This window comes from Anser brachyrhynchus (assembly GCF_964034855.1).
Source record: "Anser brachyrhynchus genome assembly, chromosome: 4".
Taxonomy (NCBI): domain Eukaryota; kingdom Metazoa; phylum Chordata; class Aves; order Anseriformes; family Anatidae; genus Anser; species Anser brachyrhynchus.
This window is the reverse complement of record NC_137698.1, coordinates 11,866,600-11,893,873: the sequence shown is the minus strand read 5'-3', so window position 1 is coordinate 11,893,873 and position 27,274 is coordinate 11,866,600. Positions and strand designations below refer to the sequence as shown.

Genomic DNA, 27,274 nt, shown 5'->3' with positions numbered 1-27,274 from the left:
TGCTGGAGCTCCCGGGTTTCGCTTTCGGTTTCGTTTCCCCGCCGGGCCGGGGCTGGCTGGGGCGGGGAGCAGGCATAAAGGAGCTGCCTCGGGCTCAGCCTAGCGGTAGCAGGCTGCTTGCTGGCACGGCATGGCCGGGGGAAGGAAAAAGCAGCGGCAGCGGCAGCGGCAGCGGGCCGGACAGCAGAAGCGCAGCCCCCCGCAGCGGCCGAAGGCAGCGGGAGGTGCGGGGGGGAACCGGCGGCGTAGCGGGGGTGGGGGGGTCGGGGACCCCGCCGGGAGCCAGGGGTTGGGGAGGAGACGGGGGTGATGGGGAGAGATGCCCCTGTCTGACTGCACGCTGTGGTTAAGCTGGGGAGGTGAGAAAGGTGGGCGGTGGGGCAGCCAAGGTGTGAATTTTACTGCTTCTCCAGTGTCTTGTAAAACATCTGACTTCGAGACAACCTGTGCCCAAGCGTGTGACAAATCTAGGGCAGTCAGATAACTCAGCAAGAGCCTTTTTTCCCCAGGACACTCTCCACAGCCGTGCAAAAGTAAGTGTACTTCTGCTGACGTGTCAGTGATTGTTTTCAGAGCCTGTATCTGAGAGATGGCGAAATGTCTTCTAGTGACAGCCAGGAGAGTGGCTGGTGGACAACAAAGTAGTGCACAGGACACTGAAGCTCTGAGTGACCTGAGAAAATATTGCCTATGCTTGCTGCACTTCTTCCCAAGGAGCAGAAACTCTCAGTGAAAGCAGTAGCACACAGAGATACTGGGGAGGGAGCAGAGATGGTTAAGGTGCCTGCTTCCTGCCATGCCTGTCTTTATTTGTTCTGTAGAACATGTGCAGTTGCAGAGAAAGGAGGGGGTGAAATGTTCAAACTGTGATGAAACACATACTCTCCTTCTCTCCTGTGATGGGAAGCTTTCTGAACACTGGGCTACATCTTCGGATAACTGCTTTAAGCCAAGGTAAGAAGCTTTTGCAGGGTGAAGGTATGTATTGCAATGGTCAGAGAACGTCCTCCTTTTCCTAAAGGTAACATTCAAGAAACTCAGGCATGCTCTTACTGTAAAAAGGAAACAAGAACACTTGCATTCCTAAAACTCAAAACTTTTTCTTTTTTAACCAGCAAGAAATGTTCTGATTTTGAGGGTAACACTAAGATCTGAGCTGTTTGAGATACTGACGGTACAGGTTCCTCTCAAAACTTAGTAAGGATAAGTAGATTTACCAGTTTGCAAATGACATGCAAACTACATGTGGCTTAGGAAAGCTGTGTGTGAAAGACCCAGGCCCACATAAACCTTGCCACCTTCTGATTAATCTGTGAGGGTAACCAGCATCTACAAATGACATAGCAGTATGCTTATGGAATTTGCTGCTAGTTTGCCCAGGGATGAGACTGATTCTCTTTCAGCTTCCTCTGGTGCAAACCACAATCAGATCAGTTAGTGCAACTGAAGGAGGCTAGTATAAGAGCAGGGTGAATCAACTGAGAGATGACCAATATTTTTCTATGTAAATACTGCTAAACATCCTAGGACGTGGTGAGCAGAGGATCCTCTTTTTTTTTACTTAGTCTCATGGCACAGCATCTGTTTTGATTTGGTATTTTTTCCTAATCTTCGTAGGCTGGTGGAAGAACTGGGAAACCGAGAAATTGTTCAAATAGCCTGTGGGGACCATCACTCCATGGCGCTGTCCAGAGGTAGTCTCTTTTATGCACACCTTTTCTCCAAATGGGAGTCCCATTTGGCAGGCTTGCTCAGAAGGGAGACCTTGAACCGTGTCCAGTAGTTAGTGACACCATCAGTAATGAGCAATGGATAGGTGACACAAACTGTGCTCTCTGTCAGCGCTGCCCTTCCTTCCCAGCTCCCAGGGACCTGCAGTTCTATCTTTCTCCAATTCCTTAGCACTACCCCTCCTCAAAGGTGCGTCGTGGAGAGCAAACGTGGCTGCCCTGCCCTACGCTCACCAGACCTGGACATTTTAAAGTTTGAGCTCTTCTCTGGTTCATAAAAGTACGGCAACAGAGGCAACACCCTGCTTTTATTCGTGCTGTGATGAGTCACATAGGCAGCATGGGACTGCCCTGAAGGGGGCAGAAGCAGACAGGGAGATTTGGCTTCTGCCGCTGATGTACTCCTAGCACTTAGGAGCTAGATCTTTGAAAACAGCACTGATTCTCACTCCCACTCCCAAAGCACAAAGACTCAAGGGAAGCCTGACACAGAGCTGTTTTCTTTTGTTCCACGTGTGAAGGAGGTGAGCTCTTTACCTGGGGCCAGAATGCCTATGGACAGCTTGGAGTGGGGAGACAAGTCACGCTCACCCCCAAACCACAGCTGGTGAAAGGACTAAAGGGCATCCCACTTGCTCAAATTGCTGCTGGAGGAGCTCACAGCATTGCTGTGTCACTCTCTGGAGCCGTGTACTCCTGGGGAAAGAACGACTTTGGACAGCTGGGACTTGGACACACGGAAGGTAAGGAAAGAAAGCAGTTTGAGAGCAAAGCAATAGGAAGGTATTTTCCTGCTCAGTGAACTTTCTGCACACAGGAATCACTCTAGAATGCCAAATCTCTTTGGAACAGCAGTGGGTGGTAGGGACTTTGGAAGCAAGTATATCTAGATAAGTTTTTTGTTTCGAAGCTATTGCATCCTGACCAGAAAATGCATGAAGGGTCGAGGGATTTAGGTGTTATATATCTACAGATCATTTTGTCATCATTTTATGTGGCCAAGTGGGTAGCCTGGGCTCGTAAAACCATATGTCTCTTTCCAGCCAATCTTGCATGAAAGAAATTCATTTTATACCTCTTTGCCTTCTTTAATTTTCTGTGAAGATAAGGTGAGAAAATAATTAAAGTCACCCATTGTCTTCAGACTTAGAAGGCAAGAGTAGAGTTGCCTTAGCCAGACAGAACCTGAAGTTGTTGAATATGTTCAGCTCCTTGAAAATCAGATGTTTTGAGGCCAAGTACCTTTCATCAAACAAATGTGAAAGTGTTGCATTTTGTTTCAGACCTAGTGTAACTGAACAGAGAAAAAACTATGAACCAGACAGAACATTATGAGAAAGAGAATGTTATAGTGGAGGGTAGAAAACAACTTGAAACCAAGTCATAAATATATGAATTGCTGTAAGATAGGACGGTAAAATCCAAAAGAAAAAAAGAAAGAAAAAAAACCAACGAGAAGTATTTTCTAATTCTACACTCTAGCTTTCACTTTAGCTATGCTGTATTTTCTTTCCAGACAAGGACTACCCATCATACATTGAAGCATTAGAGCACTGGAAGACTGTATTTATCGCATGTGGGGCAGATCATACTGCAGTTCTCTCCAAGGTGAATCTGAAATTGAAACTCAGCATCTGAGAAATGCTGGGAGAAAAGATACACTGCTAAAACTCAACACAAAGAAATTGGAATATCAATGCTTGCTTCCATCGGAATCTGGAGATGATCCTGAAGGCATACTAACTGTGGTAGTGGGAAAACTGGCCTTTGCTCTGATTCATATCACCTGCATGAACAGGGAGGGAGATGGTGAATGGGAATCCTGGGGCAAAGAGAAGCAGTTTGACACTTCATACTTTTTAAACATACTTTTTTTTTTTTTTATAGTATACTGTGAGCAAATGAGAGCAATAGGTCATTCACTAGGTTTAACTCATACAATAAAATGCTTAAAAAACAAGGAGTTATTCTCAGGAGGGTTTTTTTTGTTTGTTTGTTTGTTTGTTTTTTTTTCTTCCAGGAGTTAAAGGATTTGGGCATAAAAACAACATAAGATTAGGCTTGATGAGCAGTGAACTGTTTGAATGAGGGATGTTTTGAGTAAAGGCCCATAATGCATATTGTGTCTTGCTGGGTCCCTCTCTTGATGGTGACCATTTGAATGCTGTTAATAATGCAGAGATCCTGTTGTTTGTTTCTTCATCTTCAAGGATGGCTTGGTGTGCACATTTGGAGCAGGAGGGGCTGGCCAGCTTGGTCACAACTCCACCCGGAATGAACTAACACCTCGTGTAGTGGCTGAGCTGTGGGGAGCAAGAGTTTCGCAGGTTGCCTGTGGAAGGTAGGAAAGTACCTTAATAAAATGCCTTCTGAGGTCAGAGTTTTAGGGGAATCACTGAACAACAGCAGGGATGAAAGTCACCAATATGTTCAAATCCCTGTGTGTTCAGCTCTGTCAGTGATCTTCCTGATCAGGCCACCCTTCTGCCACGAGCCCTGTGAAATCAGAACCCTCAGCCAGTGCCAAGCAGGGGGAGAGGGCTGCAAAAACCATCAGGAGTCCTTGACTCTTGTTCTTCCAAGAAATGAAGGGTGTACTGGGTTCCAAAGGACAGAAGACTGTCAAAAAGCTAAGTCAGAAAAGTCATCGAGTTCCCATCTCCTTCAAAAGACTGGGTGGAAACTTAGAAAGAACCAAGCAATAGTGAAAATGATCCAGTTTCATTCTGCCTTTCTGGAACTGGGACAGAAAAAGTCTCCTGTTGAATTTCCTGGGTTTTGAATCAGACTCAGCAGTGTGGAATTTGCACTTGGAAAAAAAATGGAAGGAAGCTAGCAAGGCATAACAATTAATTTTTTTTATGCAGAACCAGGGTAAATCACAAACATTAGGGGATAGTATAGGAAATTTGAGTCTGTATTTTTTTACTTTTTTACTATGCTTATAGAAGGAAAGGGTCCTATGACTTCAGTTAAAGGGACTCTATGGCTGGACTGTCATGACTTCTAAAGACAAGCCTCAGCTATCCCCTCTGAAAGCATATCTGTAAATTGTATTCTAAGTAGCTCAGTGGTATTAACTTGTTCTGACCATTTTTCTTTTTCTGAACAGACAGCACACACTGGTGTATGTCCCCTCCTTGGACAAAGTCTATTTATTTGGTTCTGATGAAGGACAGCTGGGAAATGAGAGAGTGGCTAATCAATTGATACCACTTCCCATCAATTCACCAGTGGATAATGGAAAATTCTGTCAGGGTAATGAACACTGCAGATGTGTACAATCTGTATTAATTTCTTCAGTTCAGTTTGATTTCTTGATTTCCTGTTTACACTAGAAAGCTGATGGCTTCTAGTTGCTTAGACATGCTTGCTTGATAGTCCCAAACACAGTCTAGCAATGTGTAAATCTATTTGCTATTTGATTTACCATCATGAGTAATGGCCTCAAGGAATCAACTTTTAGATAGACAGCTGCTGTCTTTTTTTTTTTTTTAATATGCCACCTCCGTGCACTGAACACTATGTAGCAATGACTGTGTCTTCAACTGTTTGAAAACCTTTTCATTCTTTCACAGAAAACAACACCTCACAAAAGGTGATTAAAACTACGTCAGAAGAAAAGGAGAGTATTGTCCTTTGCTTGAAGGAAAGGGTATGTACATATTTGTTTACAGATTGTAGTTTTACCATTTTTCACAATACTGTTGGAAGCTTTTGATTTTTCTTTTCTGCTTTTAATGCTCCAACTAAAGATAAGTCTCTTTGCAGTTCTTTTCATGCCTACATCAGAAACAGACTTGTATTGCAATTATATTTCTGTTCTATGTTTTCTGCATCTGGGTCACACTGGATGACCATTAATTTATTTATATTTAGGCTGAAATGTTCTTGTAGTGATTGACTTGAAAAAAAGAATCACATCTGCTATACCTTTAATCTCATCACATATTCATGCATTTCCTACAGAATTCCTATCCTTTGAATGGAATTGCAACTCTGAAGGAGAACGAAGCGGATGCATGGATTTCTAATTCCCGTCCAAAACGCTGGAAAACTATAAAAAAGTAAGTCAGAATGCTGGTGTTGATTTTTTTTTCCCCCAATACATAATTTTCCCTAAAAAAATATTATTCTTTGAAGACTCTTGTAGGAACTGATGTTTGAGAATTTAGCCGAGGGCCATATCTTGTACCAGCACTGCTTACTTAATTTTTGCATAGGAAAAACACATGCTCATAAGCAACAGCCCCTTGATAACCCTTTTGAAAGAACAGAACAGATGTACTGCCTGGTTTTGGGAGCCAGTCCTTCTCATTGTAAGAATTGATTGTTAAATTGGTGAAGAGCTGACAAAGTTAAACCAGTCTAGAGACTGAGGCCTTGTATAAAAGCTCTCAATATGGTGTTGTTAAGAAATTTTTATGTGGTTAGGTGGAGATAAACTTGTGCACATGGCTTTTGTTCTCTCAGAATTAAATAATGAAGTTGCTACTTTTGTTGAAAGGATTGGTTTGTTTTTTTTTCTTTGCCTTTTTTTTTTATTATTTTTACTCAGGAATATCAGACTGATCTTTTCATCTGAGGCTTGCATCAATGGAAGCTTCCTGGAGAAGAGGTAGTGTGTGCTGACATAGACATAAAAATATTTGCTTAATATAAACCGATCACAAAGTGTTATTTTAAGCTATGTATGTAGAGAAGAATAGTTGCATCTGAATTTGCAAGAAGCAAGTCTGCATTTTCAAGGAAAAGCTTGAAATAAAATTATTTTTTTATCCTGCAGTTCCCACCAAAATTTGCTGTAGAAGCTCATATTGTAGTAGACCATCCCATAGTGACAACTGATGGATGATTTTAATCTCGTGAGGCAATATTACAACTCCCACTTTATTACAGTCCATAATAGCTCCTCCCAGCACTGAAGTGCAATTCATTTTTGGGTGAAATACAGCAAGCCTGTTATTACCAGTTATTAACAGTCCATCACTACACAAGATGGGAATGACAGAATATTAATGAGGATGCACCACAGTGAGAATATCCTTATAAAACAGGTGAAGCTGTACTCACTGGAGTTGGGGCTTAATTCTAAGTATTTTCTGGTGTTAGGGTGCTTCACTGTTCAGTCACTAATAAAAAACAGCTCATTTGATTTTTTTCCTTTGCGACAGAGACAAACATTTCAAAACTTCCAAAGAAATCTCAGGTGTAGACATGAGAGAAGTGCAATGTTTTTATAACAAGATCAGCAACAAGAGAGTAATCTACCAGGAGGTAAGGATTTGATATAAGAATTCTCACTACATGGACACCAAGGAGCTCTAGATCTGACTACTGTTTTCCCAGTCTTTCACAAACAAAGCAAATGTGGGACAGACATGTTCTGCAGCAGAGTGGGGGATCAGGGCGTGCAAGGTGTTTCTCACATCAAGGAAGCCACCAGGAACTGGCAGCCCTCACGAGAGCGGCTGACTGGGCTTGAGTGGAGTCAGGAGTGGGTTGTGTCCCCTGTCCTTCCCCCTGAACAAAGGCAGCCCTAGGGAGTTCAGTATGGCAGGAGCAAGTACACTTGTGGGAGGTATGCCCAGGTTGAGGCACTCCTCTGCTCTGGCAAGAGGTGAATAAACTGAAGTATATCAGGGAGTCTGAGGAGACAGACTTCTGGAGTTGCTCCCTACCTTTTCTGAGACAGGCCCAGCAGACAGAAGGGACACTCAATAGAGGGGCTTCCCTGTCCGCTCTCCACCCGGCCGAATGCACTGACCTAGAGGATAAGGGGCAATGGCAACAAGTCCTGGCTTGGCGCAGCAGGTTCATCCCCTTAGGAACTTCTCACCTTCTCAGGTGCCCGTGCACAATAGGTGTGAAGCTTTGCAGGTCAATCTGAGCAACACTGGGGAATGCAGTACGTCTGGCTTGGAGGTGACGCGAAGGTCACGTTGACCTGTGTCCTGCATTAAAATAGCTCCCACCAAGAAAAAAAGACAGGTCACTGTTGTGGGAGACTCCCTTCTGAAGGGAACAGAAGGCCCAATGTGCAGACCAGACCTGCTTCATAGGAAGGTCTGCTGCCTCCCCAGGCCCCAGATTAGGGATGTGAAGAGAGAGCTGTTTGCCCTGGTTTGGCCCTCAGACTATTACCTGTTAGTGATTTTTCAAGTACGCAGAGATGACAAAGTCTGAGGACAATCAAAAGAGACTTCAGGGCCCCGTGACATAGTTGTTGAGAGGTCAGGAGTACAGGTGATGTTTTCCCCTCTCTCCAGTTGCAGGGATTGATGGGTTGAGGAACAGGAAAAGTCAGCAAATCATTATCTGGCTCCAAGCCTGATGTCACCAGCAGAACTTGGGATTTTTTGATCATCGGTCATTTTACAAGACACCAGGCCTGCTGGCAATGGATGGCATTCACCTGTCTCTAAGGGGGAAAAGGATCTTTGCTCAGGAGTTAGCAGGGCTCACTGATAAGGCTTTAAACTAGATTTGAAAGGGGAGGGAAGGGGATAAAACCAGGCTTGACAGAGACAAGCCTGGGGGTGATATGACAATGGTTAAAGAACAATGTGCTAGCAAGGTCCATTGGTCTACCACCCCTGCTGAGGTAGGGGATGGAGAACCATGTGGTACCAAAGGCACAAGGGATATTGACAGGTTAGAAATCACAAAAGTACCTGGGAATGGTCATGCAGGGCTTCTCCCCCCCCAAAGGTGGCAGGATCGCTAGCCCAACTGAAGTGCATCTACACCAATGCACACGATATGGGCAACAAACAGGAGCTGGAAGCCATTGTGCAGCAAGAGGGCTGTGACATAGTTGCTACCACTGAAACATGGTGGGATGGCTGTCATGAATGGACTGCTGCAATGGACGGCTACAAACTCTTCAGAACGGATAGGGTAGGAAGGAGAAGTGGTGGGGTAGATGTTAGGCAGTGTTTGGGTTGTCTTGAGATTAATAATGGCGATGACAGGGTTGAATGTTTATGATTAAGAATCAGAGGGAAGGCCAGTGAGGCAGATGTCCTGGTGGACATCTGTTATAGACTGCCTAACTAGGCCGAAGAAGCGGACGAATAATCTACAAATAGCTGGGACAGGTTTTGCAATTGCTAGCCCTTGTTCTCATAGGGGACTTCTACTTATTGGATGTCTGCTGGAAATACAACCCAGCACAGAGGAAACAGTCTAGGAGGTTTCTAGAGTGTGTGGAAGATAACTTCCTGACGGAGCTACTGAACGAGCCAGCTAGGGACAGTGCCCGCTGGACCTTTTGCTCAGAAACAGAAAAGGACTTGTGGGTGATGTGAAGGTTGGAGGCCATCTTGGGCACAGTGATCATGAAATAATAGAGCTTTCAATTCTTGGAAAAGTAAGGAAGGGGGTTACCAGAACTGTCACCTTGGACTTCTGGAGGACAGACTTTGGCCTGGTAATGAGGCTGGTTGGTGGAGTCCCTTGGGAGGCAGTCCTGAAGGACAAAAGAGTCCAGGAAGGCTGGACGTTCTTCAAGAAAGAAATCCTAAAGGCACAGGAGGAGGCCGTCCCCACATGCCGAAAGATAAGCCAGCATGAAAGAAAACTGGCCTGGCTGAACAAAGAGCTGCAGCTAGAGCTCGGAAAGAAAAAGAGGGTTTATGACCTTTGGAAGAAAGGGCAGGTCACTCAGGAGGACTACAAAGATGTCATGAGGCTGTACAGGGACAAAATTAGAAAAACCAAAGCCCAATTTGAGCTCAATCTCGCTATTGTTATTAAAGACAATAAAAATGATTCTATAAATACATAAACAAGAAAAGAAGGACTAAAGAGAATCTCCATCCTTTATTGGATGTGAAGGGAAACATACTGATAAGAGATGAGGAAAAGGCTGAGGTACTTAATGCCTTCTTTGCTTCAGTCTTTATCAGCAAGACCAGTTGTTCTCCAGGTATTCAGCCCCCTGAGCTGGTAGATAGGGATGCGGAGCAGAATTAAGACCTCATAATCCACGAGGAAATGATTAATGACCTGCTACTCCGCTTAGATGTATGCAACTGTATGGGGCTAGATAGGATCCACCTGAGGGTACAGAGGGAGCTGGTGGGAGTGCTCACCAAGCTGCTTTCCATCATTTATTAGTGGTTCTGGCTATCAGGGGAGGTCCCAGCTGACTAGAGGCTAGTAAACAGGATACCTATCTACAAGAAGAGCTGGAAGGAAGATCTGGGAAACTGCAGGCCTGTCAGTCTGACTTCAGTGCCAAGGAAGCTCACGGAGCAGATGATCTTGAGTGCTATCTTACAGGACAGCCAGGTGATCAGGCCCAGTCAGCACGGGTTTATCAAAGGCTGAGGAACCTGATCTTCTACAACAAGGTGGCATGCTCAGTGGATGAGGGAAAGGCTGTGGATGTGGTCTAGCTAGACTTTGGTAAGGCTTATGATACTGTTTCCCACAGCATTCTCCTGAAGAAGCTGGCAGCTCAAGGCTTGGACTGCTGTATGCTTTGTTGGGTTAAAAACTGACTGGGTGGCTGGGCCCAAAGAGTCGTGGTGAATGGAGTTAAATCCAGCTGGAGGCCGGTCACTAGTGGAGTCTCCCAAGGCTCAGTATTGGGGCCACTTTTCTTCAATATCTTTATCAATGATCTGGATGAGGGGATCGAGTGCACCTTCAGTAAGTTTGCAGACGACACCAAGTTAGGCGTGAGTGTTGATCTGCTCGAGGGTTGGAAATCTCTGCAGAGAACTCTGGATAGGCTGGGTTGATGGGCTGAGGCCAGCTCTATGAGGTTCAACAAGGCCAACAGCATCCTGGCTTGTATCAGAAATAGTGTGGCCAGCAGGACCAGGGAAGACATTGCCCCCCTGTACTTGGCTCTGGGCTGCACCTTGAAAACTGTGTTCAGTTTTGGGCCTCTTGCTACAAGAAAGACATTGCAGTGCTGTAGTGTGCCCAAACAAGGGCAACAAAGCAGGTGAAGGGTATAGAGAAGAAGTCTTATGACTTGTTCTGAGTGGCTGAGGGAGCTGGGGTTGTTTAGCTTGGAGAAGAGAAGGCTCAGGGAAGACCTTATTGTACTTTACAATTACCTCAAATGAGGTTGTAGCAAGGTGGGGATTGGTCTCTTCTCCCAAGCACCAAGTGATACGATGAGGGGAAATGGCCTCAAGTTGTGCCAGAGGAGGTTTAGGTTGGATATTAGGAGAAATTTCTTTACCGGAAGGGTTGTGTGGCATTGGAATGGGCTGCCCAGGGAAGTGGTTGAGTCACCATCCCTGGAGGTCTTCAAGAAGCCTTAGATTTAGAACTTAGCAGCATGGTTTAGTGGTGGGCTTTAGTACTAGGTTAAAGGTTGGACTAGATGATCTTAGGGGTCTTTTCCAACCTGAATGATTCTATGAAAAAAATAATAATCCAACCTTTCAGGAAGCTTCTTGAAGAGTTTGTTTGTTGTCCCTACTGAAGCTGAATCCTGGAGAGGTGAAGTTTTATGAAAGTCTTAGTGCAGGGAACAAGCCCTTTTACAAAAAGCTGCCAGGCTTCCCAGTGAAGAGAAATGATGGCAGAATTACCCCAGAAAGTTGTCTGTCTTCTATTGGGGGAAATAAATGGATGAATGAGTTACCCAAAATCAATCAGAAAACTGAGTAATTTAGGAACTGAATTTAAAGGTAGTATTCTAGACCTAGTGTGTGAAAGAAGATCTGTGAATGAAACAGAAATTCTGTGCTAACCTAATTCATAGGTTATTTTGGCATAACACAATTGCATTTTTAATCCCTGTTTTTAATCCCTGATTTTTTTTTTTTTCTCCCCCCTGAAGGTGCAAAGCGGAATTGAGGATTTGCTGCCATCATTGTCTTCCTCTCCCATCTCACCTGAAAATTTCAGAGTCTACTTGATCTTGCCTTTCCTTCTTCAGGGAGATGATGAGAGCTCTTACTGTTCTCTCAGACTGTTAGCAAAAGCCATTTTGAGGCTCCAGCAGAAGGACCGGGAAGCTCTTGGTAGGGTTTGAAGTAGATGGAATTGAATGATTAAATGTTTGGTCATTTTGGGCTGTGGAGCAAGAGATAGTATTGTTGATGTAACTTGTTCCAGAGTTCAGCCTGGAAGAAATGCTTTTGGTAGAAATACAAATATGGGGACTACTACAGAAAAAGCAGGCACAAGAAAAACAGTGTTTCTCAATCTGAGGTTTACTAATTTTGTACTATGAAATTTAGCATTTTGTTTTGTTCGGTTGATAAGAAAGGAAAATGCAACTTAATCAAAAAAAAAAAAAAAGTAGTCATTTGCATGTTACCTGTGGTGGATATCTTACTAGCTGTTATTTTATTTACAGAGTGCCTGTGGTCAAATCTAGACACATTATTTTTCAAAAATCTGGTCCATATATATCAGAAGCTTTCCCAGAACACACTGGATCAATTAATCAGGAGAAACGGAGTGTTGCAAATACATCTCTTTGAACACGAGACTACTCTTAGACTGCATGAGACTCTGCAAATACTGCACATTCTTTACCAGGTGAGAAGGTGTTTGGATCCAGATTAGACAGGACATATCAGTATGATTTAGAATATTTTAATAATTTTCTTTGTTGAATTTTCAGTGTTTCCTTCTTACAAGGAAACATGGTGCTTTGACATTCCTTCAGGAATCTTTTTAGCATGTCTTTGAAGGAGTTGAGTTGTCCCACTACCTACCCCAAATCATGCTCTTGAACAGTGCCTGGCTGACTGTCTGTAGAAATGAATCACAGAATGGTTGAGGTTGGAAGGGACTTCTGAAGATCATCTAGTCCAAACCCTCTGCCAAGCACGATAACCTAGAGCACAAATGAAGAACTGAAGCATGTTATAGCCTCAAGGTGGGAGGGAATGCTTTCAGTGAGGACTGCATGCCTTGATGCATGTTGAGCTATGGATGTAGCTGTGGTGGTTTTACCATGCTATGCAGTTGAACACCAGAACGGCTCTCTCACTTCCCCTCCTGAAAGAAAAAAGGGGAGAAATAGGATGGAAAGGGCTCTAGAGTTGAGATAAGGACAGGCAGGTCACCCACCAATTATCATTGCAGGCAAAGCAGAGGGTCCCTTTTGGAGGCAGCTGAAATTGGCTCTTATCTGACACAGGACAGCTTCTGGGCTCCTCACAGAGGCCACCCCTGCATCCCCCCTGCTACCAAGCCCTTGCCACGTAAGCGCAGCACAGTGGTGCCTGCCAGTGAGATCCCTCACCCCAGTAACTGCTCACAGCATTTAAATGACAGCCCACCTATTTGGCACAGCATGGCTGTCACAGCAATACTGTAGGATGCTTTAAGAGCCTGTTACCTGAGAAGTTTTCTGAAACAGAAGAATTATAACATGTTTAGCTGCATATGAATAAGGGGAAGAGAGGGGACAATAGCTGTATTCTTCTCAAAAGACATCCTTTCTCTTGCTGAGATCTTCAAAGTTTAGGAAAGGGAGAAAGTTCAAGCATGCACTCAGTGTGAATCAGAGAACTGATAAATTTGGTTCAGAATTCAGTATCCTTTTGGCTGAGAATGCAGACTTGGACCTCTAAGTTTATACTTTCGAATCTATTCACTGGATAAAACTCAGAAGTGCAGGAGGGTACTCCTCAGTAAGTGGTGACATCATTTGCATCTTTATGTGGTCACTTCCCCCCCCCCCCCCCCCCCCCCCCCCCCAGAATCACATCTCTGTCAGGCAACAAATATGAAAGTGAATGAGGAACTTCAGATTCTCTTGCAACATGACAGACAAAGTGGAAAAAAATACCTTTCATACCTTTCATACCTTTGCTAACGAGTCTTTGTTGTAAATTAAAATCACGTTCCTGCAAGTTTTTACATGGTTTTCTGTGACTTGCCACTGTTGAGTGCTTCTACAGTGTTGTAGTGTTTCTGTACTTCCATTTCTGTGCAGGGTCTCAGAGCTATTTCTGCTGAGAGCCCGGTTTCTTCTTAGTCCTGTCCTGCTTACAGATGCATAGCTCAGCAGTTCTGCTTTTCATATTTTGTCTATCAATGCAGGTGAACACCAGGGCTGGCTTCAGACTACAAGAAAACAACTTCTATGTGTCCGAAGTGAAAACGATTATCAAATATTTATTCAACGTGAAACAAGCTGTAAGTATAAAATCTTACAGCAGCACAAAACACTTATTCTGCTGTTTTGTAAATCAATATATATGGAAGTCAACTCTAAACTCTACCCAAGCGGCAGTGCACTTTCCCACTCCTCCGGCTGTCCTAAATCATGCAAGCCATTTACAGTCTCAGTATTTCAGCAGCTACAATAGTACCTTTCCTTTGATGACTCCCTGGTTCAGAGAACCAGGGCTGTTCCCAAGAGCTTAGATCTGTTTGCTTCAAACTGGCAATGAGTATGAAATAGCAGCGTGAAGGATGGTTGCTATGCTTCTAGTATACTTCTAGATTTTATCATATTTAATTAACAGAATTATTGTGAGGTCTCTTTAAACTTTTATGGAGATACCCTATTGAGCACTTTCATTTACTTATATCTAAAAGCAGTGTTAATAATAATAAAATCTGTGAAATGGTTCACTTCTTCACTTTTAATAACAACATATCTAACTTGGGTGTCTGGGGCATTTTTACTATTTTTACAAGGTCCAGGGGGACCTTGATAGGCTTGAGAGGTGGGCGTGTGTGAACTTCATGAGGTTCAACGAGGCCAAATGCAAGGTCCTGTATCTGGGCCAGGGCAGTACCAAGCACAAATACAGGCTGGGAGAATGGACTGAGCACAGCCCTGAGGAGAAGGACCCGGGGATGTTGATTGATGAGAAGCTCGACGTGAGCTGGCAAAGTGAGCTTGCAGTCCAGAAAGGAAGCCCAAGGAATAAAATTACTGTTTTATTCCTGGGATACTGTAATGTATGTCTGCCTACACAGACAGTTCTGCAAAAATTCAGATGCCTCCTTATCAGTTTCCCATTCATGCAAGTGTTTAGAAGCCGCTTTTATGGAGCGTGCCTCTCTGTTGGTATAGTGTTCATGTACAAAGTATGTACATGTTGGTACATGTACAGGTATGTTGGTATAGTGTTCATATTCTGTTTGTATAGTGGTCATGTACACATCAAAAGCCTTTTTCAGAAATACAGGATGGCAGTTCAATCTCTACACATACCCCCAAACTCTGATCTTGCAAGTGAAGAATCATGTCTTTTCTTTGTAATTTCAGGTGATGTTTCAGAGGGTGACATTTCAGAGGACTCTAGGGATGCTGACCAAATATCCATGCATCTTTGACATGCACGACAAGATCTTGGTTCATTATTTAGAATGCAACAGTCTGTACACGTGCTACAACTTTGTAAGTGTCACCAATTTTTTATTTGTTTTTACAATTTAGAAGAGAGAAACACACTTCTAACAAATGGTTATTTAATTCTTCAACAGCTAGGCTGGATATGGAAGAAACCCTATATTTTCTCTGTCAGACGAGAACACCTTCTGGATGACATACGGCGTCATTTAATAACAGCACAAAATGATCAATTCAGCAGGAACTTAGAAGTAAGATACCAAAATATATTGTTTTGTTAGCTCTAAATGTATTACTGCACTGTTCTGAAGTATTATAAAGTTCCACTGGGGATGTAAAGTAAATCGGGAGGGTAGTATTTTACATTCCTGTTCCAGATAGCCGTTAGGCTTTCTGGGCATAATTTAAATGCAAGTGGCAGTGCTATTTATTGTGAAGCTGCTTTGGGATAATATAATAGGATTGCTCAGGAAACTGGTAATTGGCAAAGTCCATTACTATTACTGCTACAATGATTTTGAAGAGACTCAGCTAGTTTTCTTCAGGTTTTCTTCAATACTAGCCCTGCCCTGCAAAAGCAGTTAGGTGGCTGATGTGGGATCCAAGCATCTGCCCAGAGCTGAGCTCAACACAAGGACCATGTGCCTGTGTTCTGTCACTAACACAAGCGCTGTCAGTCTGGTACTGCACCTATGCATTATCCGATTCTGTTTCTTCCCACGTGAGACTTCTTGCTGGCCAGAGCTGTCAAAGCTTCTCCTTCCTAAACATTTAGGAAAAGATTCACAAATAGCTTCTAGAGCTACCCTTCCTTCCCCCTTCCTCAGTACATCAGCTAAAATGGGTACTTTTTACACTGAAAATAAGGCTTGTGCTCTGTACTATCCTCTAGACAAGCCTCTCCACTGATCATAGAAGGAGCCCCAACAAGTTCCCAGATGTTTGCCAGTCAGCCTTCAAATACACCCTCTGCATACTGCCTTTCATACTATAGATCACACCATTATTTGCGCAGAAGCTACTTGGTCAATTTGATTAGTATCTCACCAACAGACACTACTGTCTATAGACACTACTACTAAGATCTGCAACATTTACAGTTTTGTGCTGCATTTCTGAAATGTTCAGCAGGTAAAGGACATTCTGTCACTCCATTCTCTAGTCTTACTGTAAACGGGAACAGGGAAGGCTGAAGTATTTAGCAGAAGTATCTTCTGTTTGCTCTCTACTGAAGATGCTGAAGAAGAGATCGTGTTAAGGGGAAAGATACCCTACATACGTATGTAGTATTTGTAGCTGCTGACTTGGCTACCAAATCCTGGGCTCAGTAAGCTGTTTCTCCTCCAGCCTGTCAGGAGATGCCTCTTTAATGAAGATGACCCAGCATGGCTACCAAACTCGTGCACTCAGACACACTTAACAAATAGAATAAGGACATACATCTCTGAAATAGATACTGAAATATGTTGTAGGTGATTCTGCCTAACAAAACCCCTAGATGCACAAATACATCTTTTCTGGGCAGCAAGCAATGCTGTTGTTTGCCCATCTTTTTCTTACAAAAAAAAATTAATGAAAAAATAAATAACCGAAGTAAGCAGTTGGTGGATGTACAGTCATGGGTGTCATCCCAAGTAAATTTCTTCATTTAACTCAAAGCTTGTTATTAACCATCAGCCTAATTTATTTTACATTCTTCTAACAGGGAGACAAATACATCTCAATACACACACATCACTTCAAGACATATGAACAAAGTTAAAGCTTCATGACTCAAAGAGAGACTTATACCGTCATGCTGTCATTGCTTATTATCTAAGACGTTACTTCAATCTGCGTGCAGTCTTTTCTCAAAAGGATGACTGCCACCTGTAAGCTTTTCAGTAGTACCATTAGAAACAGAGAATGTTCTTGAAGAGATATACTAGAAAGAGTTAATGCTTCTCATTAGTCCTCCTCTCTATCTTCCTTAGCAGTAATTAAGTAATGGGCTTGCTGCAGATGACTTCATACAGTTCCAGATACCACTAGGAAAACAGCGACGGTCACTAGTGCCAGATGGGAACTCTCTCAGATCAACTGTAGCACCCTGTGAGAGTAAACTGTTGCTCTAGAGAAGCACAGGGGTTTAGCAAACGCATTGCACTAGTTGTGCCTAAAGAGCTTAATCCCCATCCAGGTCCACAGGTGGAAGAACACATAAACTGGTATTGTAATAGGAAGGAGGAGGCTGTAGAAACACAAGCTATTTGTGCTGGTGCAGCCCTGCGGGAAGGTCTCATCCACAGCGGCTGCATAGAACAAGCCTGCTAGGGACAGGAGCGGAACGAGGACGGTCAGTGTGGGCAGGGAGGGCAGCACGCCTCCTCCAGCCATCGCTTTACTGCTGGGGCCCAGCGGGCCCCGAGGTCTCCTTCGAGCCGTCAGCCGGGGGCTTCTTCCGCGTTGTCCTGGCAGCCTCCGGGATCATGTTCGGGATGCCATCGATGACGGGATACGCGATGCCCAGCTCCTCGTTAATGAGCTCGTTAGTAGACTCGTCATACCTGGGCAGCCAAGAGAAAAATAATAATGAATCCAAGCGAGGAGCGGATAGCTTAGGTTTGCCCTTCAGCACCCGCTCGCTTCCCCCTCACCTCAGCGGCCGCTTGGAGAGCGGGCACACCAAGAAGCGCAGCAGGGACGGCTCCAGCGCCTGCCCCCGGCCGTGGCCGCCCGCCCCGCGGCTCCCCGCCGCCCGCCTCAGCGCCGCCACGGCCCCGCGCCCGCCTCGTAACATGGCGGCCGCGCCCGGGGCTCGGTTCCGGTGCTCGGGCGGGACGCGCCGGGCCGTGCCGCGGGGAGCGCACACGGGTTCCGGGCGGCGCCGGGCCCCCCTCGTCACGGGTGTCTCCGGGCCCGCAGGTGGTGTTCGAGGGCGAGGAAGGGCAGGATGGTGGCGGGCTGTCCCAGGAGCTCTTCGCTATCGCCGCCAGGGCCTTCAGCGACCCCCGGAGCGGTGCCTTCCGCCACTTCCCCTCCCGGCTGGTCTGGTTCCCCAGTCAGGTAAGGCGGCGCAGCAGCCCCGGTGCAAGGGAAATGCTCTTCAAGACAGAGAAAGGTATAATTTCTTCTGCTTTTTTTTTTTTTAAAAAAAAAATTCACGTCTAACTAGGTGCCAAGCCACGACGACACTTTTTTCCTGATTGGGACCCTGTTTGGGATGGCTTTTTATAACAAATGCCATGCTCCCTTCCCCTTCCCCAGCGCTCTCTTCAAGAAGATGTTGAACATCGCACCCACCCTGGAGGATCTGAGGGAGCTGATGCCAGCAGTAGCCAGGTACAAGCTAGGAATGTCCTAAGCTGTGAGATTCCTAAGGGATTTCCTAATTTGCTGTGAAACTACAGTTCGGGCAGGTCTCCTAGTTTGGTGATGTGCACAGAAATCTTGAAAGCAGTGTTAGGTACACCTATGGCAATGATATTTGCCATTTCTGAGCTGCTAAAAAACACAGTGTTTTGAAGGAGGCTCCTTGGCTGGGAATACAGCTCTCAAACAGATGCTGGCATCACCAAAACAAAAAGTCAAGTCCTGGACGTTGGAAGGAGTAGGGATGCCAAGCCGTGTGAGCTTAAGTCCATACTAGCAAGATGTGGTTCATAAATACTTCAAGCTGTAGTTTGGACTTGAAATAACAACCTTATTTATTTAATTATTTATTACTAATTTCCACAGTGATTTTAAAGTAGCCAGTCATGAGCGCAGTATTAACCTATGCTGCAGTCATGTCAAATCTGAGAACCAAGATGCAGCGTTTCCACATACTGAGAAAGGAGATTACAGGCAGATACTGCAGGAAGAGCTGCTGCTGCCAGCAGCATAAAGCTTCTAGGTACCTGAAGCCTAGCATTCCACACAATTGCTATGAACAGTTGGTAAGAACCTTTTCCCTAGAGCCAGTGACTGTGTCAATGTGCAGAAAAGCCCTCAGTGTACTGAAATGTTGGGTTGCCAGCAATGCTTTGAGAGACACTGTTCTATAAAACAGTTCTCCTAGATCATCCCACTGATGCACACATAATTCCGTACTAGATGGTCTTTGGAAGGATAAAGCTGTGGTCTGAGCCCACTTGCCACTGGAATTACTCTCTGTAAAATCCCCGCGGAGCATGGAAATGGTCTTGCTTGGAATCCTTTGTAATCAAGGCATTTGCCCTTAAGTCATGGCAATTGTAGAACTCAAGTGTATAAATCAGTTTAGGGCCACATTATGAAGGTTCTGTGTGAGTACAAGTACTCTGTATGTGTGTACATTTAAATACTGCTTGTCAAAGGATGCTTTTCAGCAGAATCTGAGAGTGCAATGAATCGTCTTAATGTCTCTTCTCTATCTTTCCTTTTTTGTGGTTTTTTCTTGAAAGGAATCTTCAGAATATTTTGAATGAAGAATCTGAGGATGAGCTTGAGAGCCAGCACATGACCTTCGTGGTAAGATGCCATTGTGTCATTTTGATGTGCAAGCATGTAACTCAGGCAAGACAGTATCCCCCTGCAAATGACACAAAAACTTGTCTGTAAACACAAACTAGCGAGAGTGCTGAGTCAAGCCCCGCAGAAAGAAAGAGTAATAGATATAGCTCACATGTGCCTATTATATATATAATAGATATGGCATCCAATGTTTTTCCTTTCTGTGCAGCAACTGGAAGAAGGAGGGTCTGTGGTTGAGCTTAAAGAAAATGGTACCAACATTCCTGTCACTAAGCATAACAGGTCAGTTTCATTTTTCTTGTCCTGTTACCTGTTATGAGTATACAAAATGTCGTATCTATATCTGTCCCCACATATTCCTTGAAAATACTGAGCATCAACATTGTGCCGTTCATCTCAGTCAACTTGTTTGCTTTCAGTTCTTGCTATTTCTGCTGTATGTGTGCCAGACATCAGCAGTTTGTGCCAGCAGTGGATAAGACAGGGATCCCTGGTCATCCTGACATTGGCGTACGCAGGGATACCTGGTCTTTACAGGGAAGTTCCTAACAAATATATAAAATGTCTCTGAACAACATTTTCAGGGAAATACACACAACTTGTCTGGGAAATCAGGCACAGGTACACCTCTGTAAGATTTTTTTGTGAGCAAAATATTCCCTGCTTAGTTATTTGTACATAACATGTCTTGTGCATAATGGAAGAGGAGCAATCTATCAGTGAGGTTTTGTGTTAATATTAACCTCAGCACAGAGGACACAGAGCAAGTCTATGGCCTGAGTTATGCAGGTGACTGCTTTCAGTAAAGAGTTTTGACAATAAAGCAGGTGAAACAGAGTAAAGAAAAAGAAAAAAAAAAGTTCTATGTATTTCTCTTTTTCAAAAGTCACTTTCTTGTATTACTTGTTTGAATCAAAATATTTTTGCAGGAAGGAATTTGTTGACTTATATGTGAATTACATATTCAATGAATCAATACGGAAGCCATTTGAGGACTTTATGCAAGGTTTTTTAAGAGGCTGTCCAGCTAGAAGCTGGAAGATGTTTCTCCCTGTTGAGCTCCGAGTTGCTCTCCTGGGACACGCAACATACAACTGGCGTCTGCTGCAAAAGGTATTGGATACAAGCAGAGTGGCTTTCTGCTGTTTTGCACAAGGTGTTTGCTGAGCAAAAACTCCTTCAGTCCTATTATTTTATTGAATGTGTAGATCAGGAACACAAAGATAGTAGCTCAAGGTACTCTTTTTATCATTTGTAACATTGTTTTGAGTCTGTTTCTAATCCACACTAGGTACAAGAAAATAGGGTGATAAAAATTAAATTGTAGCTCAAGGATTGTCATGCGGATCTTTGAAAAACAAATGAACAAGCAGATTCCAGTCAAGAGGATTTGAACATCTATGAACAGGATTATAAAATTATCAGATAAACCGTTGTTGCTTTAAATAAAAATGGAAATAGCGAAGCCAGTTTTATTTTTATCTCTTTAACAGAATGTGATGTACATAGGCTATCAGGAGTCACATCAAACCATCAAGAATTTTTGGACTGTGTTTTTCAAGCTCCCAGAAGAAAAAAAGAAAAAGTTTCTTGGTAATATTCAGACATTCTAAACTTTCCTACAGCCCTTTTCTCTCTCTCTCACAAGACACATTTAGATGCTTGTGTGTGAAAAATACTGTAGATCCAAACTGCTTTTCAGCATGCTTTCCCCCCCCATTTTCTAGTGAAAGACACAAAGGATTAACACTAAGAATAATACAGACACAGGTCTGACCCTTCTCACCTCCCTTGAAGCTTGCTTAAAGGCATCTGACACCCTTGTATCTTGCAATTACTTTATGCCTTACTTTTGTGGATATCAGTTGTTGGTCAGAGGCCTCAACTTGCGTGCTGACACAAGCAGTTTAGCTTTCTCAAAGGAAGCTACCTCATCCTTTTTAAAGGTAGAAGATCAAACCTAGCCTGGGTTTTCTTATCCACAAAGTCTATATAAGTAAAAGTAAAAGATGGTTTATAATTATTACGAATCAGCAAGAGACTATTATAATCGGGTAGAAATTGAGCAACACAGAACAATTAGCTTATGGAAATAGCTATATGTTTACACTGATTTTCCTTCATATGTTTTTCATCCTCTGATGACATTTTCTTGTTTGTTTGTTTTTAATTTGCTAACTTGCCTTTGTTCCATCCTCCTTTGTTTAGCTTTTATGTCAGGATCTGATCGAATCCCTGCCTATGGACTGGAATATTTTGGATTTGCTATTCAAGATCCTGGATGGGAAAATCCAGATAATTTTTTTCCTCGAGGTAATACCTGCAGCCACCTTCTCATCCTCCCCAGGTACAGCAGTAAGGAAATACTAGAGAAAAAGCTCCTCTGTGCCATAGAGCATGATGAAGGTTTTGCCTTGAAGTGACTTTTGGTCAGGAGCACATTAATGCACAAACAAGAAAGCAAGTTTTTGTTTCATTTGTAATATTTTTCCTCTTGGTAACTGATTTACTGGTTTTACCCTGACTTTTTTTTTTTACTGTACTTCATAAACACTTGACTGTGTATATTCACTGAGGTTGTATATTGATTACATACTTGATTGTTAGATTATAAAGTTAGTAAAAAAAGAATACTATTTAACATGCTTGCAAGAAGCAATTTGGTAAACAAGTATATTTACATGTGTGTTCATCCTAATTGTGCTGTAGTGGTCTTCTTTAGTTGGTCGAGCTCTCAACAGCAGGGTTTCTGTGATTTGTACGTTACCAAATACACAGACAGTGTATGCTAAAGTCATTGTCACAAGAGGAGGCCAGGGTAACATTTTAACCTGTGTTAGTCAAGGATTCTCTTGGAGAGCAACCAACTCTAAGGAGACCCGATCCATTAAATTGTGAATTGAAGGAGCAATCTGTACTTACCTGAATATGGCCTTTTACTTATCTGAGAGAAGTTCTTAGGAAGAGGATTTGATCATTCCTAGACTTTGTCAGAAGCTGTATTTGTAAAGCATTAATTAGTTTGTTGTGTTGCTTTACATCTTCTAAGGAGATGGCTGGCAATTAAAACAGAATTTTAGGCCTGCAGAACAGCTCTGTCTGCAGAACGTTGTGAATATGAGGCTTGCAGGACTGTTGGAAGCTCATTGCCAAAACTGTTTAACACTGGCAGGATATTGGCAATGTCAGGCAGGATGTAAAGGCAGAATGTGTATTTTCTCTGTATATTTTGCTTTATGTAAAAAAAAAAATAATTGAGGGATAGCAGTCATGATTTTCTGACGTCCTTTTTCCTTTGGTGTAAGTGTGTCAGTAGATGTACATATGTAAAGAAGGCTTTTACTGTGCTAAATTAAATGATGATTGATTAAGTTTTCATACCTGTGGTTCTGTTTTTCCTCTGTTATGTGGCTGCCTATGCATGACAATGTATATCTGTTTTCTGTCCTCGTTCATATACACAAGGCCTTCACAAGAGGAGTCAAAGGCTGTATAGGTGTGTTTCAAATGTGCATTGCATACACTGAACAAGTCAGAGTATTTTACATTTGGTGCAGAATATGGTTTAGATGAATGTAAAAATCTAGAGCGAGACGATGACAAATTTTCACCACCTCCTCTGCCTTGATTTCGTGTTGTGCATTACACGCAGTGCCCCTTTCCAGAGCTGGGTGAATTTTAATGATGAATAAACTACTCCCAAGCTGCAAAAATGAATGTTACAACCTCTGTCACTGTAAGGTTGTCCATTAAGACTTGGGGAACTATCCTGTTGCTGCCTGCCTGACTCACTGACGTGTTAGTGGGGATGGGTACCACGGTAGCGCTGCTAGTTTGAAGCATTTGATACAACTCCCAGTGCAAGGACAGGTCACCCCTGGAAACGTGTCATTTGAGGACACATGAAAAGTGTACAGGGACTGCAGAGAAAATCAGTTTATTTTTTTTTAATACTACTTCTCAGCAGACAGTTCACAGGACATCGCTCAGAGCTTTCACGTGACAGCTCCAGCAGCTTTTCCCTATATATTGTCACAGCCTGTCTCCCTCTGCTTTCCTGAAGGGTTCAGGGCTTGAGTCTAGGTTCAGAAAGAGAAACCAAGAGCTGGACTTTCAAAAGAGCTTGGCAGCCGTTATCTCTTAGATGTCTCACCTGTGCAGCAGAGCTTCTAAAAACATGCCCTGGGGTATGTTTGCTGACATACTCAAAGCCCTGTGCCACATGGGATCCTCAGGGTGGCTGAGCTCTTTGCGATGAAATGAAGCACAAACACTGCATGATGAAAATAGACTAAACACCATGGCGATGACACCCATTGTCTTGTATAAGGATGCTCAGATTACAGGGATTCCCCTGGGAACATGTGATTTGGAGCATGGAGGGGATACATGCCCCATGCCCTGGGTGGCCTGTGCAGAGCCAACCCCCAGCCCCTGCCTGTCTGGAGCAGAAAGGGCACCATGGGAAAGACAAATGAAAACTGGTCAGTGTGATCTGCTCGAGGTGTCTTTTTTCCCAACTACATGAAAACTGTTTTACTAATCATCTTTGGGAAAGGCACCACCCTGCTGCAGGTGTATTTTTGAGGGAACTGGCAGAAGCCCGAGCTGTTGTGCCACCATCATGACTGACTGTTGTCACAGCTTAGCCTGCTGATGGCTCTTTACCAGCCTGCTTCTGGCTGCTTCATCCCTTCCCCTTCCCCTTCCCCTCTCTTTCCTTTGCTTTCCTTTATGCTTTTCTAAGCCTCTGTTAGATCTTGGAAATCCAGAGTGATCTTTTGTGCTCTGCAAGTGCACAAAAGATATATTGTTTGGATTTCCAAATAACCCATCAGAGATTAAATGATAATAGGCTTATTTAGAGCCTGAAGGAATTTCCTTATCATGTATGATGCAACAGCACATGGGAGATTAAATCCCAGAATAACTTTCAAGGCTATCTTTGATTTGTCCTCAAATAAGCCCTGCTTTTATAAAAATAAAAAATAAAAAAATTTAGAAAGACCTTTCAAAGAAGCAGAGTAGAACACTGTCATATTCTGAAATGACTTCGAGCTCTAAGCTGTGTCTATGTTTTTTCAAGCAGTGCTTATTATAAAATATGCAAAGAAATACAATGTGAGTGAGTCTGATACCCAGCTATGAGTTTAAAAGGCTTTACACAGGTATCAAAAGTATATTCAACCTGCAGCAGGATTTTTTTAGACTGTTCTTCTGATCTGAACATCACCTGTAGAGATGTGCCAGAGCCCTGTAGAGCAGCTGATGCAGTCAGTGTGGATCTGGGATGACTTGGGCACCCAGGCAGCTTGTAAGCCACGAGAAACAAAGTGGGTAGCCTTGGTGAAGAGTGTTAGGGATGCCTTCGTGCTGGATTTGCTGCAGAGCAGACACCACGCAGAAATGCCACTTCCACGGGGGCTAGCAAGGCCTCACCTTAGCTCGTGGCAGCCAGCATGGGCAGCTATCCCTGGCTAATCCTCTGAGCTTCTCTGAAAAAAGTCTCTTTCCTGACACAGAAAGGGCTGAAAAGAAAAAATACAGAAGAGTTCATTGCTTCCAGAGCATCACAGAGACTAATGGCCACACAGAGGGATTTTTCCACTCGCTAGCCAGCAGAGAGATGTAGTTCCCCCCCTTGCCTCTCTGATTCCACCTGAAAAACAACAGATGAGGTAAATTCATGGTGCAATCAAACCTGAGCTAGCACGAAGAAATAAACCTTGGGAGCAGCCTCCAGAGGGAGCTGTGCTCAGTAAAGTGCGTGAAACCAATTTACTTTGGCGTTTTTTCTATTTTACACGTTTATGAAAGACCAGCCTTGAAAGTTCGCTGTGAACTCGAAATGTGGCCAATTAGCAATAGGTTTGAGCAACAGATTCCTGACCCCTTGGACAAATTCTGGGCTTCATTTCCTCTTTATTATTATTATTATTATTATTATTATTATTATTATTATTATTTATTTGATGTCTTCCCCTCCTTGATTGCTCAGAGACAAACAGAGGAAAATGAGTGTTAAGGGACTTTTTGCAGATATCTCCAAATGACAAAAGAAATAAAAACAAATGAAACAAACATTTTTTTCCTCTACACTTATTCTAGAAGCTGCTTGTAACACAGTAAGTAGAAGCTATTATGTCATAGGTGCAATTGTACAATAGCAAGTAACTCTTTTCATGCTCAACATGCATGACCCATGCAAATACAGAAAGTGAATTTGTATCTGATAAGTGACAGAGTGCATACTAAGTATACAAACACTGGCCTTTTGTGTCTGGTGCATCCTTGCAAAGATCTTTACATGGTTTGCTCAAATACTGACTGTCATTTTGAAAAATGAGAATGAAGACCTACAGAGAGTGGAAGCAAGGACAGATAGCCTGAGAGGGATACAGAGACATTGTATGAGCAGCCAGGGCTCAGGTTAGGAAAGCCAAGGCCCTTTGAGAATTAAATTTGTCCAGGCACATCAAGGGCAACAAGAAAGGTTTCAATAGGTATATTGGTGATAAAAGGAAGACTAGAGAAATTGTGGGCCCTCTTCGGAAGAAAGCGGGAGACCTAGTCACTGGGGATATGAAGAAGGCTGAGGTACTTAATGACTATTTTGCCTCAGTCGTCACTGACAAGAGTTCCAGCCACATGGCCCAGGCCCCAGGAGGCAAAGGCCGGGACTGGAAGAATGAAGAACTGCCCACTGTAGGAGAATATCAGGTTCAAGACCGGCTAAAGAACCTGAAGTTGCACAAGTCCATGGGATCTGATGGGATGCATCTGCGGGTCCTGAAGGAACTGGCAGATGCAGTTGCTAAGCCACTGTCCATCATATGTGAGAAGCTGTGGCAGTCCAGTGAAATTTGCAGTGGCTGGAAAAGGGGAAACATAACCCCCCTTTTTAAAAAAGGGAAAAAAGCAAGACCTGGGGAACTACAGGTCAGTCAGTCTCACCTCTGTACTTGGCAAGATCATGGAGCAGATCCTCCTGAAAACTATGCTAGGGCACATGGAAAATAAAAAGGTGATTGGTGACAGCCAACATGGCTTCACTAAGGGCAGATCATTCCTGACAAATCTGGTGGCCTTCTATGACAGGGTTACAGCACTGGTGGATAGGGGAAGAGCAACTGACATCATCTACCTGGACTTGTGCAAAGCATATGACACTGTCCCCCACGGTATCCTTGTCTCTAAGTTGGAGAGAGATGGATTTGATGGATGGACCACTTGGTGGGTGAGGATTTGGCTGGATAGTCGCACTCAAAGAGTTGCTGTCAACAGCTCAATGTCCAGGTGGAGATCAGTGATGAGTGGTGTTCCTCAGGGGTCAGTATTGGGACCAGCGCTGTTTAGCATCTCCGTTGGTGACATGGACAGCGGGATCAAGTGCACCGTCAGCAAGTTTGCTGATGGCACCAAGCTGCATGGTGTGGTTGAAATGCTGGAGGGAAGGGATGGGACCTGGACAGGCTTGAGAAGTGGGCCTGGGCAAACCTCTCGAGGTTTAACAAGGCCAAGTGCAAAGTCCTGCACCTGAATCTGGGCAATCCCAAGCACAAATAGAGATTGGGAGGAGAATGGATTGAGAACAGTCCTGAGGAGAAGAACCTGGGGGTGTAGGTTGATGAGAAGCTCAACATGATCTAGCAGTGAGTGCTTGCAGCCCAGAAAGCCAACTGCATCCTGGGCTGCACCAAAAGCAGCATGGCCAGCAGGGCGAGGGAGGGGACTGTCCCCCTCTGCTCTGCCCTTGTGAGACCCCACCTGGAGTGCT

At 43.7% G+C, this 27,274-nt stretch overlaps 3 protein-coding genes across 4 annotated transcripts; 1 reads left to right on the top strand and 2 right to left on the bottom strand.

Moving 5' to 3' along the window:
• The first annotated feature begins 31 nt into the window (after positions 1–31).
• LOC308195052 (putative E3 ubiquitin-protein ligase HERC3) lies at positions 32–22,875 on the top strand. 2 transcript variants are annotated; one of them, XM_080591858.1, is made up of 23 exons: positions 32–224; positions 822–954; positions 1,618–1,694; positions 2,252–2,473; positions 3,247–3,338; positions 3,941–4,071; positions 4,843–4,988; positions 5,309–5,385; positions 5,700–5,797; positions 6,289–6,348; positions 6,905–7,007; positions 11,539–11,722; positions 12,061–12,245; positions 13,761–13,856; positions 14,941–15,072; positions 15,159–15,275; positions 17,929–18,069; positions 18,179–18,345; positions 19,428–19,494; positions 19,706–19,779; positions 20,427–20,610; positions 20,991–21,090; positions 21,706–22,875. In XM_080591858.1, exons 1-23 carry the CDS (start codon positions 131–133, stop codon positions 21,918–21,920), a joined length of 2,895 nt encoding a protein of 964 aa, XP_080447984.1. In that variant the 5' UTR covers positions 32–130; the 3' UTR covers positions 21,921–22,875. The 2 variants fall into 2 exon arrangements, 1 of the variants encoding a protein (XP_080447984.1); XR_013951187.1 differs by lacking the exon at positions 20,427–20,610 and having other exon boundaries at positions 21,706–21,754.
• PIGY (phosphatidylinositol glycan anchor biosynthesis class Y) lies at positions 15,070–17,400 on the bottom strand (the record flags this gene model as incomplete). The annotated part of the gene is made up of 1 exon (XM_080591910.1): positions 15,070–17,400. One exon carries the CDS (start codon positions 17,398–17,400, stop codon positions 17,170–17,172), a length of 231 nt encoding a protein of 76 aa, XP_080448036.1. The 3' UTR covers positions 15,070–17,169.
• PYURF (PIGY upstream open reading frame) lies at positions 15,070–17,920 on the bottom strand. The gene is made up of 2 exons (XM_080591904.1): positions 17,661–17,920; positions 15,070–17,570 (listed from the first exon to the last, which is right to left on the bottom strand). Exons 1-2 carry the CDS (start codon positions 17,801–17,803, stop codon positions 17,405–17,407), a joined length of 309 nt encoding a protein of 102 aa, XP_080448030.1. The 5' UTR covers positions 17,804–17,920; the 3' UTR covers positions 15,070–17,404.
• Positions 22,876–27,274: the final 4,399 nt, after the last annotated feature.

Coding starts and splice junctions, on each gene's coding strand:
- PYURF (XM_080591904.1), bottom strand. CDS start 17,803: ATGTTACGAGGCGGGCGCGGGGCCGTGGCGGCGCTGAGGCGGGCGGCG. Junction 17,571..17,660: donor CTCTCCAAGCGGCCGCTGAG/GTGAGGGGGAAG, acceptor TTGGCTGCCCAG/GTATGACGAGTCTACTAACG.
- LOC308195052 (XM_080591858.1), top strand. CDS start 131: ATGGCCGGGGGAAGGAAAAAGCAGCGGCAGCGGCAGCGGCAGCGGGCC. Junction 2,474..3,246: donor GGGACTTGGACACACGGAAG/GTAAGGAAAGAA, acceptor TTTTCTTTCCAG/ACAAGGACTACCCATCATAC. Junction 19,495..19,705: donor GCCAGCACATGACCTTCGTG/GTAAGATGCCAT, acceptor CTTTCTGTGCAG/CAACTGGAAGAAGGAGGGTC.